At 51.3% G+C, this 17778-nt stretch overlaps 1 protein-coding gene across 2 annotated transcripts in view; it reads left to right on the top strand.

Annotated features, from left to right (window-relative positions):
• The first annotated feature begins 13497 nt into the window (after positions 1-13497).
• The window catches only part of CORO2B (coronin 2B), a 154440-nt gene continuing 150159 nt past the window's right edge, over positions 13498-17778 (top strand). For both annotated transcript variants that reach the window (XM_055435499.2, XM_055435495.2), the window contains exon 1: positions 13498-14750. In XM_055435499.2, the coding sequence (XP_055291474.1) occupies positions 14736-14750 (15 nt within the window). In that variant the 5' untranslated portion in view covers positions 13498-14735. The remainder of the gene's footprint in view (positions 14751-17778) is intronic.

Genomic DNA, 17778 nt, shown 5'->3' on the forward strand with positions numbered 1-17778 from the left:
GACTGGCTCCTCCCCTCCCCTTTAACCTTGGGCCACACCTTCTGGGAGTCAGGACACTAACCCGGCTTGTTTCCTGGCCATGGATGCTTTGCTTCCCTGGGCTACGTACTGGCTGCCCTGTCATCCCACTGTGGCCCATTCCTGCCCCACAGCCCCGCTCTGTGGTTAAGGGGCAAGTGAGGCTCCAGGCTTCTGACTTTCCTTCCTCCACCTTGACTTTCCTCCCTTGTCCTGGGTGGAGAAAGAGGCCTGTACTGCCCTGTGCCCCAAGGGTGGACGCAGCAGAGGACAGGGCCCAGCTGTGGCCTCTCTTGGCTGCTGATTTGGTGAGTCTCACATGGAAGTGTTGCAGCAACAATACAGCAAAGTGGACATTATAGATACATGCACACACACACACTCACACCTGACTCGACTGACCTTGTAGCAACTGGAGGACCCAAGGTCTCCTGGCGGAGGCAGGGTGTCCAGTAGAGGACTTGGACCAGCTGAGCCCCACTTTCCCTCTTGGGTCTGATATTTTCTGTTCTTCAAGTTCTAGGCTTCAGTTTGCTCATCTGTAAAATGGACACAATAAAGGTACCTTCCTCGTGGAGTTAGTGTCAGAAGAGGAACAGGGCATGTGGCATGCTTAAGACTAGTCCTGGTTCATAGTAAGTCCTACGGAAGTGTTGGATATGGGACATCATTTGTCATGAAGCTGGTCATCAGTCATCAGGCAATGGGGCCACCTCCTCGGGTGCCCTCCAGGGTCATCCTGGGCCACCTAGGGACAAACCTGGAGATTAAGTACAAGCAATGAGTCAGTCTTCTGGAACATACTTTGCTGCTGACCAGCTGTGTGACACAGGGCAAGTTGACTATCCTCCACCCAATAGGCCTCCCCACTTCTCCCACCCCCATGCTTCAGTTTCTCATAGGTTGTAAGGATTAAATGAGATAATGTGTACAGAGGGCTTAACACAGTGCCTGGGTATAAAAGGTGGCTGCCACCACCAGCACTACCCCCACCAACCCCAACACCACCATCACCACCACCATCACCACCACCAGCACCATCACCACCACCACCACCACCACCATCACCATCACCACCACCACCACCATCACCACCACCATCACCATCACCACCATCACCACCACCATCACCGCCACCATCATCACCACCAACAACAACAACAACACCATCATCACCACCAACACCAACACCATCACCATCACCACCACCACCACCATCATCACCACCACCACCAACCCCAACACCACCATCACCACCACCAGCACCATCACCACCACCACCACCACCACCATCACCATCACCACCACCACCACCATCACCACCACCACCATCACCATCACCACCATCACTGCCACCATCACCGCCACCATCACCATCACCACCATCATCACCACCACCACCACCACCATCATCACCACCACCACCAACAACAACACCATCATCACCACCAACACCAACACCATCACCATCACCACCACCACCACCATCATCACCACCACCACCAACACCAACACCATCATCACCACCACCACCACCACCATCATCACCAATACCACCACCAACACCAACACCATCATCACCACCACCACCACCACCATCATCACCAATACCACCACCAACACCAACACCATCATCACCACCACCAACAACAACAACACCATCATCACCACCACCACCACCACCAACACCATCATCACTACCACCACCACCAACACCATCATCACCACCACCACCACCACCACCATCACCACCACCATCATCACCATCACCACCACCACCATCACCACCACCATCATCACCACATGCCACTTACTCTCTGAGAGGTTGTCATGGGGATGGGAGTGTAGAAGAACAAGCAATACTGTTTGTAAACCATTACTTGGTCTGTAGCAAAGGATATTGGGCCCCCAAAGTCAAAATGACAGACTTGAACTCCCACTGCAGAGTTCTGGCACAACTGGGATGTAAACACATAATAGAATCAATCCCTTGTATCAACAAACCAACTTGCCATCTGCAAACTTTCCACTGGCATTAGCTTCTTTATCCCAGCCTGATACCTGGGTGGTTTTGCCCCACTTTTAAAAATAGATTTTTATTTTTTTAGAGCAGTTTTAGGTCCAGAGCAAAATTAGAGAGATTTCCCATATGCTCCTTGCCCCCACATGGACCCAGCCTCCCCCACTATCAATATTCCCCACCAGAGGGCACATTTGTTACAATCCATGAGCCTACCTGGATGATTCCTGATCACCCAAAGTCCATACTTTACAGTTCACTCTTGGTGTTGTATGTTAGGAATTTCAACAAATGTATAATGACCTATATCTAACATTACAGTATCATACAGAATATTTCCAAATGCCTTAAAAAGCCTCTCTGCTCCAACCATTCATTCCTCTCTGCCCTTAACTCCTGATAACTGCTGATCTTTTTACTGTCTCCATAGTTGTGCCTTTTCCAGAATGTCACATAGTTGGAATCATATAGTGTGTAACATTATCATATTGGCTTCTTTTACTTTGTAACATGCATCTAAATTTCCTCCATATCTTTTCATGACTTGATAGCTTATTTCCTTAGTGTTGAATAATATTTCATTGTCTGGAGGTACCACAGTTTATTTATTCATTACCTGCTAAAGGATATCTTGGTTGCTTCCAAGTTTGGGCAATTATGAATAAAGTTGTCTACTACCATAGACAGCCAGGTGTAGGTTTTCATGTGGATGTGCTTTCAATTCCTTTGGGCAACTCCAAAGAGTGTAACTCTTGGTTTGTAGGGCAAGGGTAGGTTTAGTTTGGCAGGAAACTGCCAAACTGTCTTCCAGAGTGGCTTACCATTTTGCATTCCCACCAGCAATGAATGAGAGAGTTCCTGTTGCTCTAGACCATCACCAGCATTTGGTGTTGTCAGTATTTTGGAGTTTAGTCCCCATTTTGCAAAAGGAGACTAAGGTGCATAGAGGTTTAAGGCTTTGCTCAGGCAACGACAGATTGCCTCCTCCTGCTTCACTGCCTTCCTACAGCATAACTCTCACAGTGTGCAATCTGATGTGTGTGCTTTGGCTAAGGAGTCATTTTCCAGTGGGGTCTGTGCCTTCCCCAGTAGGCTTGGGGAAAGGTCTCCCCTGTAGGGAGAAGCTACTCTTGCAGTCACCTGGGCAAGCAGTTTGGCAGAGGTAACACTGGAAGGAAGGGCAAAATCTGCAGGGTCAGTTGTTTCTCTTAACCTCTGTGCTGGCTGGGTGGTGTGGACTTGGAAATCTTAGCTCTATCACTCATGAACTATGTGAATGCATGTAAGTCATTTAGCCTACCCCCTCAGTTTCTCCATGCAATCTTGATTCCAGCTTGTGATTCATCCAGCCACAAACTTAAAAGATGCTTGCTCCTTGAAAGAAAAGCTATGACAAACCTAGACAGTGTATTAAAACACAGAGACATACTTTGCCAACAAAGTTCCATCTACTCAAAGCTATGGGTTTTCCAGTAGCCATGTATGGATGTGAGAGTTGGACCATAAAGAAAGTTGAGTGTCAAAGAACCAATGCTTTCAAACTGTGGTGCTGGAGAAGACTCTTGGAGAGTCCCTTGGACTGCAAGGAGATCAAGCCAGTCAATATTAAAGGAAATCAACGCTGTATAATTATTTGGAGGACCGATGCTGGAGCTGAAGCTCCAATACTTTGGCCACTTGATGTGAAGAGCCCACTCATTAGAAAAGACCCTGATGCTGGGAAAGATTGATGGCAGGAGAAGAAGGGGCGACAGAGAATGAAATGGCTGAATGGCATCATTGATTCAACAGACATGAGTTTGAACAAACTTCAGGAGACAGTGAAGGACAGGTAAGCCTGATGTGCTGCAGTTCATGAGGTCGCAAAGAGCTGGACATGACTGAGCAGCTGAACAAAAACAACCAAAGTATCTCCACCTAAAAAATAGATGCAGTTTCATGGGGTTGTTGGGAGGATCAAAGTGCCTGCATGCAGTACAACAATTATCTAGAACTTAGATCACTTATATTCATAGGAGATAATGGTCTGTAGTTTCCTTTTCTCATGATGTCTTTGTCTGGGACAATTCTGGCCTCATAGAATGTGTTAGGGGCCACTGTAGGTCTTGATCATGACCTTGTAAAACTGCGGGGGAAACTTCTGGGTGGCAATTCATAAACTGGTGTCCTCACTTAGACACAAGACCAGGGGATAAAATGTTAGGAATTAGCAAAGTGCCCACAAAATGGGCTGGTCAGAGGGCCTGGGGAACCACAAGTAAGACAGTATGTGTGCTTTCAAATGCTCCTGTTGTTCTCCCCTGAGGTTCAGTGAAGTCCTGAAAGCGTCACCTACTGCATCTTTGCTGAAGAGAACACAAGTACCTGAACCAGTTGGGGCTGACAGTGCCACCCAAACAAGGTGCCTGGGCGCCTGGACTGGACCCTGCCTGGGGTCCCCATCTCTCTCCTTCAAATACTCTCTAACCTTTCCCCCAGGCATGGAGTTGGCATGATATCCACCCACCAGGAGCTTCAGGACTCACACACACTGGGGAGCTATCCTAGGGCCCTTGAGGCCAAGCTCCAGGTCTTAGAGGGTGGTCTAGTGAGCAGGTTGTTCCCACAACCTGGCTGGTACCATATTGCTTTTGCAGGATTGAGATCCTACGAGACTGGGCCACTGGAATTGTGCTGACACACTGACTCTGAGTGATCCTCATATCAGACTCAGGACAAGCTCAGGCTTCTGGACTACCATCAGTCCACTGCTGACCCTTGGGTTTGAGCCCCACGTGTGGGTCTGTGCAGTGATTCTTTCCCATCCACTCTTTGATCATGGTGTCACCTCTGGCCTACAGCACCAAGAGTGGCAAGAGTGGTAGCAAACGTCCTTTACCCTGGTGCTAACTTCCAGGAGCACCCAGGGCACACCCCTCCACCCCACTGCAGTCTTTTATGGCCTTTGTCATTTACACTTGAATGTTGCGAATGGTCAGTTTATGATCAGAAAACAAATGACCCTTCTCATTCTCCTGCCCACTGGGTAGGACTTGCATTTATGGTCATCATCAACAAAGCAGACCCTTTGAGACAGTCATTAGGAGCCAGAATTCACAGCAACACAGTGGACAATGCAGTGTCAGGAGTAAGTCAGCAGCCAGCGGTAAGGGTAGCAGGAAACTGCAGAGGCAAGAAGAGCCCATGGTTTCGACACAAACAGGTTCCTGTGAGCCGTGGTACTGTGAATAACAACAGCATTCTCACTTTTTTTCATGATGGAAGAAAGGAAATTAACCAGGAATATCGTTATTTGGTGATAAAGAACATGAAGATATGGTTCCTGGACCTGAACAGGAAAAGATGGTTCTTGGACCATACGAAGACTCTTCACAGGCACTGATTAGACAATCAGCAAAATGTTAAGACCTTTCCTCTACTTATTCATTTATAAGTCACAACACCTCATAAGGGCCAAGAATTTCATATTGCATTTAAAAATCAAGTTATTGATCTAAACAAGGATGCTAAAGAGAAAAACCGCAGGCCCCAGATGGTGTTGTTTTGTGCTAAAACCCATGATACCAACCCTAGATTTAGTATCTAACGGAATTGCAGTTTCAACCTTCACAAGAAATGTAATCATAATCAACCAGTCTGGAATTTTACGGTTACCACCAATGAGGTAATCTGTCACGAAGGCCCTTTCCATGCCCCAGAGGAAAAGAAGGCAAGCTGCAAGATAAAAGCCCTTGTCAGTCCCTTCCCCACCAAAAGAGGACATCCAGACCTAAAAATAATCCTCTTTTCTTGTGTGAATAGCTCTTTTGCCTCTCCTGTCTTTCTATAAAAACCTTTCATTTTGTCCAGCCCCTCAGAGCTCCCTTCTATCTGCAGGATGGGATGCTGCTCAGTTGATAAATTGCCTAATAAAGCCAATTAGATCCTCAAATTTACTCACTTGAATTTTGTTTTTTAACAAAGGTCCCACACACACACAAATTTGCTGGAGGCCCTGCACATGCTAAGAGTAGATATGACTAAGAGAGATAAACCCTGTTCTTGCGAACTGAAGTTTTGATCATCTTGGAGTAGCCAGAGAAGACCCTGGAGACCATCTGGTCCAAAGCCTGCTCTTTTCAAAAGATGAAGGACTTGAGATGCAGCACTGGCAAATGCCTCAGGGTATTCAACATGGACAAGCTGCTAAGTGCTGGGAGCTTAGTGAAGGGAGAGGATAGAATATCCCTGTGGTTTTCTGCTGAACACTGAAGTGCAGTCAGATCTGACCAGCCTGGAGAAGAATGGAAGAGAGCAATCCTAGGGGTAGGCACAGAGGGACGGGGATAAGCAAGACCTGGGGGTCCTGCCAGGGGCCGGTCTGGCTGTGGGGCTTCTGGGGAGGGGCTGCTGGGCTGTAACTGGATCTTCAAGACCTTGCTCCCAAGCTCTGATGTCCTATCCTTATTCTCCAAACTGAGGAGCCTGTCTCCCATGAGCCTGTCAGGACTCTTGCCATCTCCACTCCTGGGCCTATCTTCAGGTTTAGCCTCAGAGAGGCAAGCGGGGCTTAACCAGGACAGTACCTGCAGCCATGAAGTTTGCACAGGATTTCAAGCCAAAGCAGGAAACATTAAAGCTACAGTTTCTTGCTGGACCTGTTTCAGGCACCTTTGGTCACCCTTCTGCTCCCTGCCAGACTTATAATCTTGTCCCTAGAGGAAAGATTTTGAAAGCCACTGACTGGTTAAAATATTGAAGCCCATGTTCAAATATAACTATGTTACCTGGAACATAGAATTTCTCTGACAGGGTGTTCACCATACTTTATGATGAAAATCAATGATTCTCCGTATCTCCTGGAGGCCTTATTTCAACAGCCTGCTGGACCCTGAATTGGTAAACTTGGTGTAGGGCCCACTGATCTGCATTTATAACAAGCCCCCATGTGGAGCTGATGCTGGTTTGGGACCCACACTTTTAGAACCATTGCAGTGAGGGTTATTTCAAAGTTTAGATCCAAAAAGCTCTAAAGGCTGGAAATCTGGTTTCTGGGGCCCGAGTGGCCCTGTATAAGGGACTGCTTTCACCTTCTATTGGTGGTAGTGGCATAGCAGGGGTTTTCCTCATTTTTCTTTTTTTTTCCGCAAAGATTTTTCTTGTGAAATAAAATGTTTGTCAATGGACATTTCTTAAGCAGATGGGATTTTGTAATACCATTACAAAAATGAGTGAAACCAAGTCAATTGCTTGACTTGGAGATGCGGCTCTGGTAAGACTTGGGAGGCAGCAGAGGATGAGATGGTTAGATAGCATCAGTGATTGCTGCTGCTGCTGCTAAGTCACTTCAGTCGTGTCCGACTCTGTGTGACCCCATAGACGGAAGCCCACCAGGCTCCCCCATCCCTGGGATTCTCCAGGCAAGAACACTGGAGTGGGTTGCCATTTCCTTCTCCAATGTGTGAAAGTGAAAAGTGAAAGTGAAGTCGCTCAGTCGTGTCCGACCCTTAGCGACCCCATGGACTGCAATCAGGCTCCTCCATCCATGGGATTTTCTAGGCAATAGTACTGGAGTGGCTTGCCATTGCCTTCTCCGGTATCAGTGATTAAATGGTTGTAAATTGTGGAGGACTACAGTACTGGAGGACAGGGAAGCCAGGTGTGCAGCAGTCCACTGGTTGCAAAGGGTCATTCACAACGTAGCAACTGGAGAAGGGAGAGGCTACCCACTTCAGTATGCTGGCCTGGAGAATTCCATGGACGGTATAGTCCATGGGGTTGCAAAGAGTTGGACACGACTGAGCAACTTTCACTTCACTTCACTTATCAACTGAAAAACAATAACAACTCAGACTCCTGATTCCCTTCCTGACACTCTGTGTGTGACTGTGCCCAGTCATGCCTGTGACAGAGGCTCAGGGCTGTGGAAAGTGCAGCAAAGATTCCGTCTTGCCTGGGCCTTGGCCCGCTCTGCTACACATTAGCTTTGAGCCTAGGCTAGCCACGTCATCTCTCCCAGCCTCAATTTCCTTTCCTGATAAATGGGTAAGATAATAGTTGTTTAGTCCAACACGCACATATACTATATTTATATTATTCTTGGCGCATAGTAAGGACTGTATAGATGAGCAGAACGATGATGTTAATTATTAGCAAGGTGTTCCTCCCTATGATGCACGTTGCTGTTGTCCAGTTGCTCAGTCATGTCCAGCTCTTTGTGCCCCCACGGACTGCAGCACATTAGGCTTCCCTGTCCTTCACCATCTTCCAGAGTTTGCTCAAACTCATGCCCATGGAGTCGGTGATACCATCCAACCATCTCATCCTCTTCTCACATTAAACATTAATTACAAATGTTTAAAAAAATATTGTTTAGTCCACTCTGACTTGAAAATCATGAGGACTGAAAGATCGAATGATGGCGACTCTGTTGATTTCTTACAGCAGTCACAGGACTTGTGGAGTGGATACTCTGCACCAAGCACTTTCTCATTTACACTGGGTAACAGCTCTGTGAGGCCACTGTTATTATTATCTTCATGATGAAGGAAAGAAGACGGGGTACCAGGAGATCAACAGCTGTCCTGATGACACAGTGTGGGGGAGGGGAGCGGGGGTTTGAACCTGTATATTACAGCTGCAGAGCTGGGCACTTCACCACTGCCCTATGTGAGAGTGGACTGTGTTTCTGCAGCATACCTGTCCCTGGGATGCATGTGTAGAATCTGCTGGGAAGCCCTACCAGGGTGAGCCATCGCCCTTTCTGCAGCCATCATGCCCCAGGAAGAGATGGGAGGGCAGAGCTCTTGGGGAAGGCTAACTTTGAGCCTAGTTCCAAGGCTCCTCCCTCCATCATCTATTTCCATACCCCACCCACCCAAGTGCAGTAAACAGAAAAAGCCATGCACTCCCACACGCGTGGGTACAAGCTCCCAGAGAGGCTCGAGGACGAAGAACCCGCTGCCCAGGTGGAGGTGTCCGCAGTGAAGAGTGCAGCCCTCAGAGGGCCCAGACCTGCCTGCCTCCAGGTAGCTCACCAATCCTCACCCCCAGATATGGGGTGTGAGAGGACACCCCGGGAGCAGCCCAGCAACTGGCTCACACCAGAGTCAGCATGTGTATACTGTGCAGAGGCCACGGAGAAGGGGGTGAGGGATGAAGGGACGGAGTGAGGGGGACAGAGAAGAGGGACAGCCACAGGGACGGGGGAGGGCAACACACAGGGATGAGCGAGGCTGCAGGACAAGAAGGAGCAGACACAGAGGACAGAGCTGGGGGAGAGACCGGAGGAAGAGAAAGAGCACGGCAGTCACGGGGAGGTGGAGAGGGGAGAGCCCCACACCCAGCCGTGAGGGGCAGCGGGGGGCTGCGCGGAGGGCAGGGGGCAGAGCAGGACTCGGTGGAGTGAAGTAGGAGGAGCACGGAGAAGTGGATGCGCCAGTGGAGACGGGTGATGGGGAGCAAGGATGGGCAGACAACGAAAGAGGAAGGGGAAATGAGGGGCCGAAAGAATGAAATTCAGGGAAGGGTAGTGAACAAGGCACTTGCTGTGTGTTGGAACTGCCAAGAGCTGTTCACCTCACAAACAGGAAACAATAAAACAATGAAGAAGTGCAGAAAAGAAGGAGGCTCAGAGGCTTATGGAAACTAGCCAGACACTGGGCACCCAAACCATCCCCGTCAGAGTCCAGGAAGGCTTCCTGGAAGGGGTGACATCTGAGGAAAGAATGAGGAAGAGTCTGGCAGCTGCTGAGTGGGAGAGAAAGATAAGAGCGTGATGAGACAGACAACATGCAGATGCAGAGGTTGGGACAGGTCTTGGAGGACCCTGTTTGGACCTCATCCCGAAGGCAGCTGGGACCCTGGTGGGCTTCAAGAGACAGGGGTGTGTGAGTGTGTGACTGTGTGTGTGTGAGTGTGTGACTGTGTGTATGTGTGTGCGCGCATGTGCACGCGCGTTTGATCAGGGATGCCTGAGCTGCTGGGTGGAGAGGGCACAAGGCAGGAGGCAGAAGAGGAAGGGAAGGAATTGCGGGACAGTGTGAGCCGTAGGGCTTGACAACTGAGTACCCGAGGGCAGGTGGTGTGTGGGTATGTGTCTGGGCACGAACAAGGCAATCAAGGAGGACTGGAAGGACTCCTCCCTCCTATAGGGCTTCACAGCTTTGATGATCTCCCTCCTCCTGGCCCCGTGCTACAGTGCAGCCCCCACCCATGGTCTGGGATGTGCACTCACGTCTGCAGGTCTTTCCAGGGAGACTGCAAGCTTCTTGCAGGCAAGGACCAAGCCCTTCTAATTCTGCACAGTGGCACCCAACACAGCTAGGCAAACACATGAGGTGGATCAGAGCCTGACATCAACATGCTGCACTAGGGCATGCTGGGACTTGAGCCAAGAGGTTAAAGCTGAAGCTACAGGTGCCCATAGCAGCCCAATTGGATTAGCAAGCAGTTATCCAGCATCTCCTATGTGTCAACTATGTTTTGTGATTAAGAAAAGAGAGAGACAGAACACATGGTCACAGCCCCATCAAAAGAGACAGGACAAATATGTTTAATTATGATAGTTATACTACAGTGTGAATCCGGCAGCTGTGGAGATGGTGTCAGGAGAGCTACATAGAGGTGGTGCCATTTGAGCTGGGATTTGAAAGATGAATAGGAGTTTGGCATGCACAGAAAGAGGTGTAAGGACATTCAAGGCTGAGGACAGAGCATGGTTTACAGCATCGAGGCATGAAAGAGTCTAAAGGAGGCCAGAGCTTCTACTGCAAATGCTTATTTATTTCACAATTTTTAATGGATCCACTCCTCCCTCTGGTTTCACCTACAGCTCAGAGGGTGGTCCAAGAGAGCTCAGACTTAAACTAACTGCATCCCACCTCGAGTAACAGCTGTGGTGGGGGGGTGGGGGGGTGTCTTTCTACTTTCTGGCCCAGGGCATTCTCCAAGCTGAAGGAATGCCATAAGAGGCAGCCCTCAGACAGTGGGGAGGAGGAGTCCATGGATGAATGCCCACTGAATGACTCCTGGCAGGCAATCCTGGCCACATCCCAGACTTCTCTGGGGAAGTGGGCCCCCTTGGCCCCAGCAGTGACCTTGAGAACAAACAATATAAAGCCATTTTTATTCTTTCTCCAATCTTAATATTTTTTCTTAACATATATATTTTATTGAAGTATAGTTGACTTGCAATCTTTCAGGTGCAGAGCAAGGTGATTCAGTTATACATATGTAAAAGTGAAAGTTGCTCAGTCATATCCGAATCTTTGCGACCCCATGGACTGTACAGTCAGTCCCTGGAATTCTCCAGGCTAGAATACTGGAGTGGGTAGTCTTTCCCTTCTCCAGGGGATCTTCCCAACCCAGGGATCGAAACCAGGTGTCCGGCATTGCAGGCAGATTCTTTACCAACTGAGCTATCAGGGAAGTCCATATACATATATTTTTCAGATTATTTTCCATTATATGTTATTACAAGATATTGACCACAGTTCCCTGTGCTGTACATTAAATCTTTGTTGCTTGCTGCATACCTATTTTTTAAATTAGAAATCTAGCATTCTATTCATACTAAGTCAAACAAATAGAATCAAAGGTCATACATTTTTTAGGCAAAAATATTCTAAAATATATATTATACATATTTATAGACATGTATGCAAAAGCTTTTCTACTATATAAAGCCAATTTTTATGTTGACTTTTCCTTCTTCCCAATCTCACTAATTACCCCCATTCACTCTTCCACTCCTGCTTCCTGGGATCAACTTCCAATTAAACCACCTGCATCTTTAATTCCTTTCTCAGGCTTTGCTTTGGGGAGAATCCAAACTAAGATGGGCCACGTTGCAGGGGACCAGGAGGTGGGAGGTATTGTGATATTGACAGTCAGACCACAGAAAAAGCACACATTTCTTCATATCTCTTAGGGGCCAAGCCCTTGACTTGCAGGGGGCTGCCAAGTTCTTTGAGGGGGCCATTGCTCTTCCAGACCTCTGTTCTGACTGGGGAGAGTGACAGACAGAAGGGGCAAGCCAGCAGCATGTGAGGAATCAGAAACATTTTCCTTCTGTCTTGGGAGCCTGTCACGTGGGCTGTGGGCAGCAGATTGATGTTCCTAATTACATTTGGCTTAGGCTGATATTAAGTATCTGTCTCGTTCCCAGAGCCCGCATCGCTGGCGGATGGTGGGGAAGGTGCCAAGAGGCATGCTGGGTAGCTGAGGATGACAATCTGGGATTTTAAATATCTATGAGAGAGAAACATGGACAAGTCACAGCCGTGGGGGGCAGGGTGGCTCGTGTTCTTGAGTTGCCCTTTAATGGTTTCCAAGGGCTACAGGGGCTTTAGAAAGGTTTTGAGGTCCATCCTCCTGTCTTGAGGCTGACCTGCTCAAGACAGCTCAGACAGGGTATGTGACCCCTTCTGATGTTGGACAGCTTGCTAAGGGGAAATGCTTTCATGGATCCAATTTAAATTTCTTCTGTTGCAAGTCAAACGTTTACTCTGCTTGATTTTGTTCTTGGTGGCATTAAATATTCGCTGAGCACCTACTGTGTGCACGGGGTACACAGTAAGAGAAGACATGCCCTGGGTCTCTGAATGCTTGCAGGCTCACAGTCTGTATTGGCCAGAAGCTCATGAAAACAAGACTAGACGCTGGGACTCAAATGCAACATGGGGACGTGTGGGGCCGGAGTTGTCAGGGGTTTGGCAAGGAGATGGGACTGTGAGAGTCAGAGAGAGTCTAGATCAGTGCAGAAGAATGAGGAGGGCATTCTTGGGAGGGGACCAATGTGGTCAAAATCATGAGGTCCAACGTGGGAACACACTGAAGAAGAGTCTGCACAAATCAGATGCCTGAGGCTTGTGACATCATGTGCTACCCAAGAGACTGAGTCAGGCATTTAAACTCCTTGTGGCTGAAAACAGGACTACTAACTGTCCAGCTACCTCCAAAGTGTGAAGCTCAAATAAGGCAGCAGGTATGAGGAGCCCTGGAATTCACAGCTCCAAAGCACAATGCTGTGTTCAGTTGAAAACGACTTCTGTTCAAGTGTTGGCTTCGTCACTGTGTGATCTTGGGCAGGTCCCCGTCCCTCTCTGAGGCTGTTCACTCATCAGCAAACCGAGAATGGTAATTCCTTCCTCATACTATTGCGTTAGGGATCACAGGAGAAAATGTAAATAAAAGTAGCAGGATGATCCACAAAGAGCTCTACAGATGCTGATTATTATTGCTGCTGTAAACAGTGGGCTCGGTGAAGGCAGGCATGCGATCTCCTCTCTGTTCCTCCAGCGCCTTCTACAGAGCAGGTGCGCATACCATTGTGGACCCCGTCTTCCATTTGATTGAATTGTATAACCGCCAGGAGCAGAAAACCAACACTTCCGGGCGTAGGGGAGGCTGTGATGTGGCAGATCCGCCCGCCTCCATCTCCGCTAACCCGCCCCCTTCTCAGTTTCAGTAGTTCGGGGTCTGCCGAAACCGGTTCTGCTCAGGTGCTCAGGAGCAGGGCTCCTTTCAGAAGACTTGCGGGGACACCTTCAGGTGGTTGTACCTCAAGTCCCTGAAGCAGCTCCAGAGTATGGTGGGAGGGACCCAGGTCAGGATTAGTTCACCACAGAGGACGCACCTGTGTTCCCCCAGAGCAGCGCTAAGCCCGAGGGTCGTACGGGCTCACCTGGGGCAGGGCTCGTCCTGTCTCGAGAGCGCAGCTTTAGAACCCGGGCTTCGGTGCAGAGCTCAGAGCTCGCGGCGACGTGGAAAGAGCGGGCTCGCAGAGAAATGCCAGCCCGGCTGCGCGACCGTTGTCTCAGTCACTTCCGATCCTGACCCTCAGTTTCCTCCTCTGTAAAACTGGCTACGAGCCCCCCTGGGCCACCTTCCCGCTGCGGGAACGACTGAAACGGGCGCTGGCGCCGCCTCAGCCTGCGCCCCCCGGCGCGGGGTCTGCGCGAGGCCGAGTGCAGGCTGAGTCCCGGCGGGCTGCTGCCACGCCCCTCTCGGCCCGCCGCTCGGCCCTCCCCGCCCGCCGGCCGACTCTGCGAGCCTCCAGGGGGCGAGCCTGGCGGGCGTCTCGGCCCGCGCGGCGCCGCGGCCATCTAGCGTGTGACTTCGCCAGCGGCCCGGGGCCGACGGGGCACGGAGAGCCCGCGTCGCCGCCCACCCCCCGCCCTCGCTGGCAGGTGCCAGGACCCCGCCTCGCCCGGCCGCCACGGGCCTGAAGGGGTTAAGGCCGCGGGCCTGGGCGCCGGCCCCGGGCTTGGCGAGGCGCTGCGCCCGGCGGCCGCGGCCGATCCCGGAGGCGCGGGGCACGGCGGCTGGCGGGCGCGCGTGCGTTTCCTCCTGCTTCCGCCTCCTGCTTTGTAGCGAGTTCCCGGCCCCTCTTCCTCCCCCCGCCCCCCAGCCCGGGCCCTCTCCCTCGCTCCCTTTCTTCCTGCCTCGCCTTCCTGCGGCGAAGGAGGCTCATCTATTATAAATGCACATTCGGGGCTGACATCAGCAACGAGCGGCGGGCAGCGCTGACGAGCGGTCCCTGCGCGCTGCCCGCCCGGAGCGCGGCCCCCAGGCTCGGCTGAGCCTCCCGCGGGGCGCGGGGAGCGCGCGGAGCCGCTCCGGACCCCTTCCTGCGCCGCCCCGAGCCCCCGGGCGGACCCCGGCCGCCGCCCCCGCACGCCGCGCCCGCGGCCCCGCACCGCCCCGGAGTTTCTGCATGACTGTCACAAAGGTAGGCGCCCCCGGCCCGCCGCGCCCGGGACCCGCCGGCGCTGGCAGCCCCCGGCCTGGGCTGCGGGGGGCGCGGGGATGTGCCCGTAGGGGGGCGCTGGGTCGGGAAGGTGTGCCTCTCTTGCTCCCGCAGTCGCTTGAGTCCCCCGGCCCCCAGGACTGCGGAGGGAAGTGGGAGGATGCCGCTTTGGCAGTAGCTGTCGTCTGGGCAGGATCCCTCTCGCCGGCTCAACCCCAGGACTGCATTTTTAACCCTTGTTTAGGATGCTGCAGTTTTAACCCCAGGAGAACAGTGTCGGGCAGCTCAGTGGTGTCCCCCCCGCCTCCCCGTTGGAGCGCACCGCGGGGAGTGTCTCTGGCACGAACCGGCGCTGGGCAGTGGGTGTGGGAATGGACTTGACGCCCTGAGGAGGCCCGCAGAGGTGAAAGCCCACCCCACCTGCCGGCCTCTGCTGCCCATCCCAGGAACTCGGGCCTGACTCCAAAAGCAGTCCGTGGGCGCTCCCCAGTCCCGGGAGTTGCTCCCAGGGATGGGAAAGATTCTGGAGTGGCCAACTTGAAGAAACGGGGAAGAGCTGTGGCGGGGTAAGGAGGGGCGGCGCTCATTCTGGCAGCTCCCATGTTGGGGGAGAGAGTTCTTGGACCTCATCTTAGGGGCCGAGGTTTACAGGAGACATTTTGGGAGCGTCCTTGCTGTCGGAAAGAAAGAGTTAAGTGGAAAGCAGACCTGGATGGTGGAAAGTGCCCAGGGTTTAGGAGACTTGCCATTCACTCCCCAGCTCTGTCCTGACCCCCTGGGTGACCTTGGCTGAGCCCTCCTGCTTTGGCCCTCAGTTTCCTCCTGGAGTGTGAGCATAGGAAAGATAATATGAATGCTGGGGTTGGTGACCAGCAATTATTAAGAACCAGTAAGATCAAGGGTGTGAACCCACACTTTTCAGAGAGCTCAGTCAGGGTAAGGAGATCACAGCCTGGCCTTGGTCTTGAGTTTGGTGAGCCATGTACCCAAGGCCAGACTCCACCAGCTGCCCACCTGGCTCTCATAATTAGAGAGTTGGAGGTCAGAGTCGTAAGGGCAGCTTGTTTGTGGTCAGAGCAGTGGATCAGATGGTGGGTCAGCCTGGAAGCAATGGGAGAAGTGGTTCTAGCTCCATCTGATGCCCCCCAAGATCTGCTGTAAGACAGCATGTCCAATCAGGGTCTTTGGGCTCAATTCCAGAATTGGAACTTGGAAACATTGTAGGAAGATGAACTTGGGGCTGATGGGGTACCTTAACTCTGGCTTCTGCTGGCAGGGCTGCTGCGACCCACAGAGGGCAGGATGCTTGGTGTTTTGAAATGATACAAATGCTGTTTAGCTGGGAAGGATTACTGTCATTAACAATGTTAATGTCAAAGAGGTCAGCAGGTTAGAGTAAAAGAGTAATGGATAGGAGATAAAGGATGAGAGATTTGTAATAGCCCTGAGATTTGATTCAGTGTCTCCCCTGTGTCTCTTTATGTATGTGAGCTCAGGCAGCCTTCCCAGGAGACCTGCAGAGAAGGTGTGTTCAGGCCCCCTTTAATGGAGGAAGATACTGAGGCTCAGAGAGGTAGAGTAACTTGCTTGAGGTCACGCAGTGAGTGAGTAGCTGAGCTGGGGTTTGCCCTCAGGCCTGTTTCAGTCTCCAGCCTGTGATCTTTCCATTACCCTGCACCTTGGAGACTGGATGATTCCGGTGGTAGAGGGCCACTACTTGGAGACTTGGGCCCTGGGGTGGGGAGTCCATGAAGGTGAGCACCTATCTGTCCAACCCACTGGCAGGCCTGGCCTCTTGGTATCCAGTGATTATTCACTAATGTGCCCCTTTCCCCCACCATCCCCCATCAAATCCCTCTGTGTCTCGCTCTTCTAACAAATGTGGCATCAGTTTAAGCTGGCTCAGAGGATTAAATAAAATCCCCACCTTAACCCTATCTTCTCTTCCCTTGCTAGCCCTTCACAGACTGCTGGTTTTCCAGTAGGGAGGGCTGGAGAAGCAAGAGGCCTTCAGGGGAGGGGCCTGGTGGGGGTAGGGAGGCAGGCCTGAAAGTCTCTTGGTAAAGACTCCTCTCTGAGTTTGAGAAGGAACCAGAGTGCTCTGGGAGTCTGAAGGCCTGGCCTCTAGTCCTAAATAAGCCACTAACAGGCTGTGTGACCTTGGACTGGTCACTTCCATCTCTAGGCCTCTGTTTTCCCATCTGTGAAATGCAGAATTGGTTCCACCTTCTGTGGGGATTTGGGACAGCTTCAGTTCTGGCAAGAAGTCAGCTGTAATGGAGACGAGGAGGCTCTTTGTTCTCTGAAGTTGGCCTGGTTACAAGACAGATATGAAGAACCCTAAAGGGAGTCTGGGAAGTGGGATCACACTTACAAGCTGGGGGTGGTAGGCAGGGGAGGGACTGGATTAGAGGGTGAGACCCCAGCTCCTGCTGCCTTTACGCAAAGAATCACCACTTTGGGCAAACCCCAGCTTCTTGGACCCTTGCTTGGAGCTCTTGTGTCAAATCCCTGGAAGGCAGATCCTCAAGGCCAGGGTTCGGTGTGAACTGTAGGAGATGATAGGAAAGTAGAGACAAGGAAACACAACGGCCAGTTGCCAGATCTTCAGTAGCACTTCCTTAGGGGAAGGGGCCTCTGTTTCCCATTTGCCACCCTCCCTCTGATACCTACCCCATTCCCCCTTCTTTGAGGGGCACAGCAGGTGAGGTTGCATATAAAGCCTGAGGGTTTTCTGGAAGGGCTCCTGCTCTAACACACTAGAGACATGGAGCCATGCAGATTTTGGATTGTGACCGTCTAGCCAGGTGACATTCTTTTCCTGGGTATGATGTTTTAAACTATATTTTATGGTGTGTATTTTAGTAAGCTCAGTTTCCTTATGTACTAAGGAGAAGGAAGGAAGAAAAGGGAAGAGAAAGCAGAGGGAAGGACCAGATGCAGTTTCCCCGCCCGCAGCGTCCACAGGAGGTCAAGGCCCAGCCCCCTCCTGGTTGCGGTCCAGTGTCCT

The sequence above is a fragment of the Moschus berezovskii genome, chromosome 9, assembly GCF_049115385.1.
Source record: "Moschus berezovskii isolate FMDL1 chromosome 9, NW_MosBer_1.0, whole genome shotgun sequence".
Taxonomy (NCBI): Eukaryota; Metazoa; Chordata; class Mammalia; order Artiodactyla; family Moschidae; genus Moschus; species Moschus berezovskii.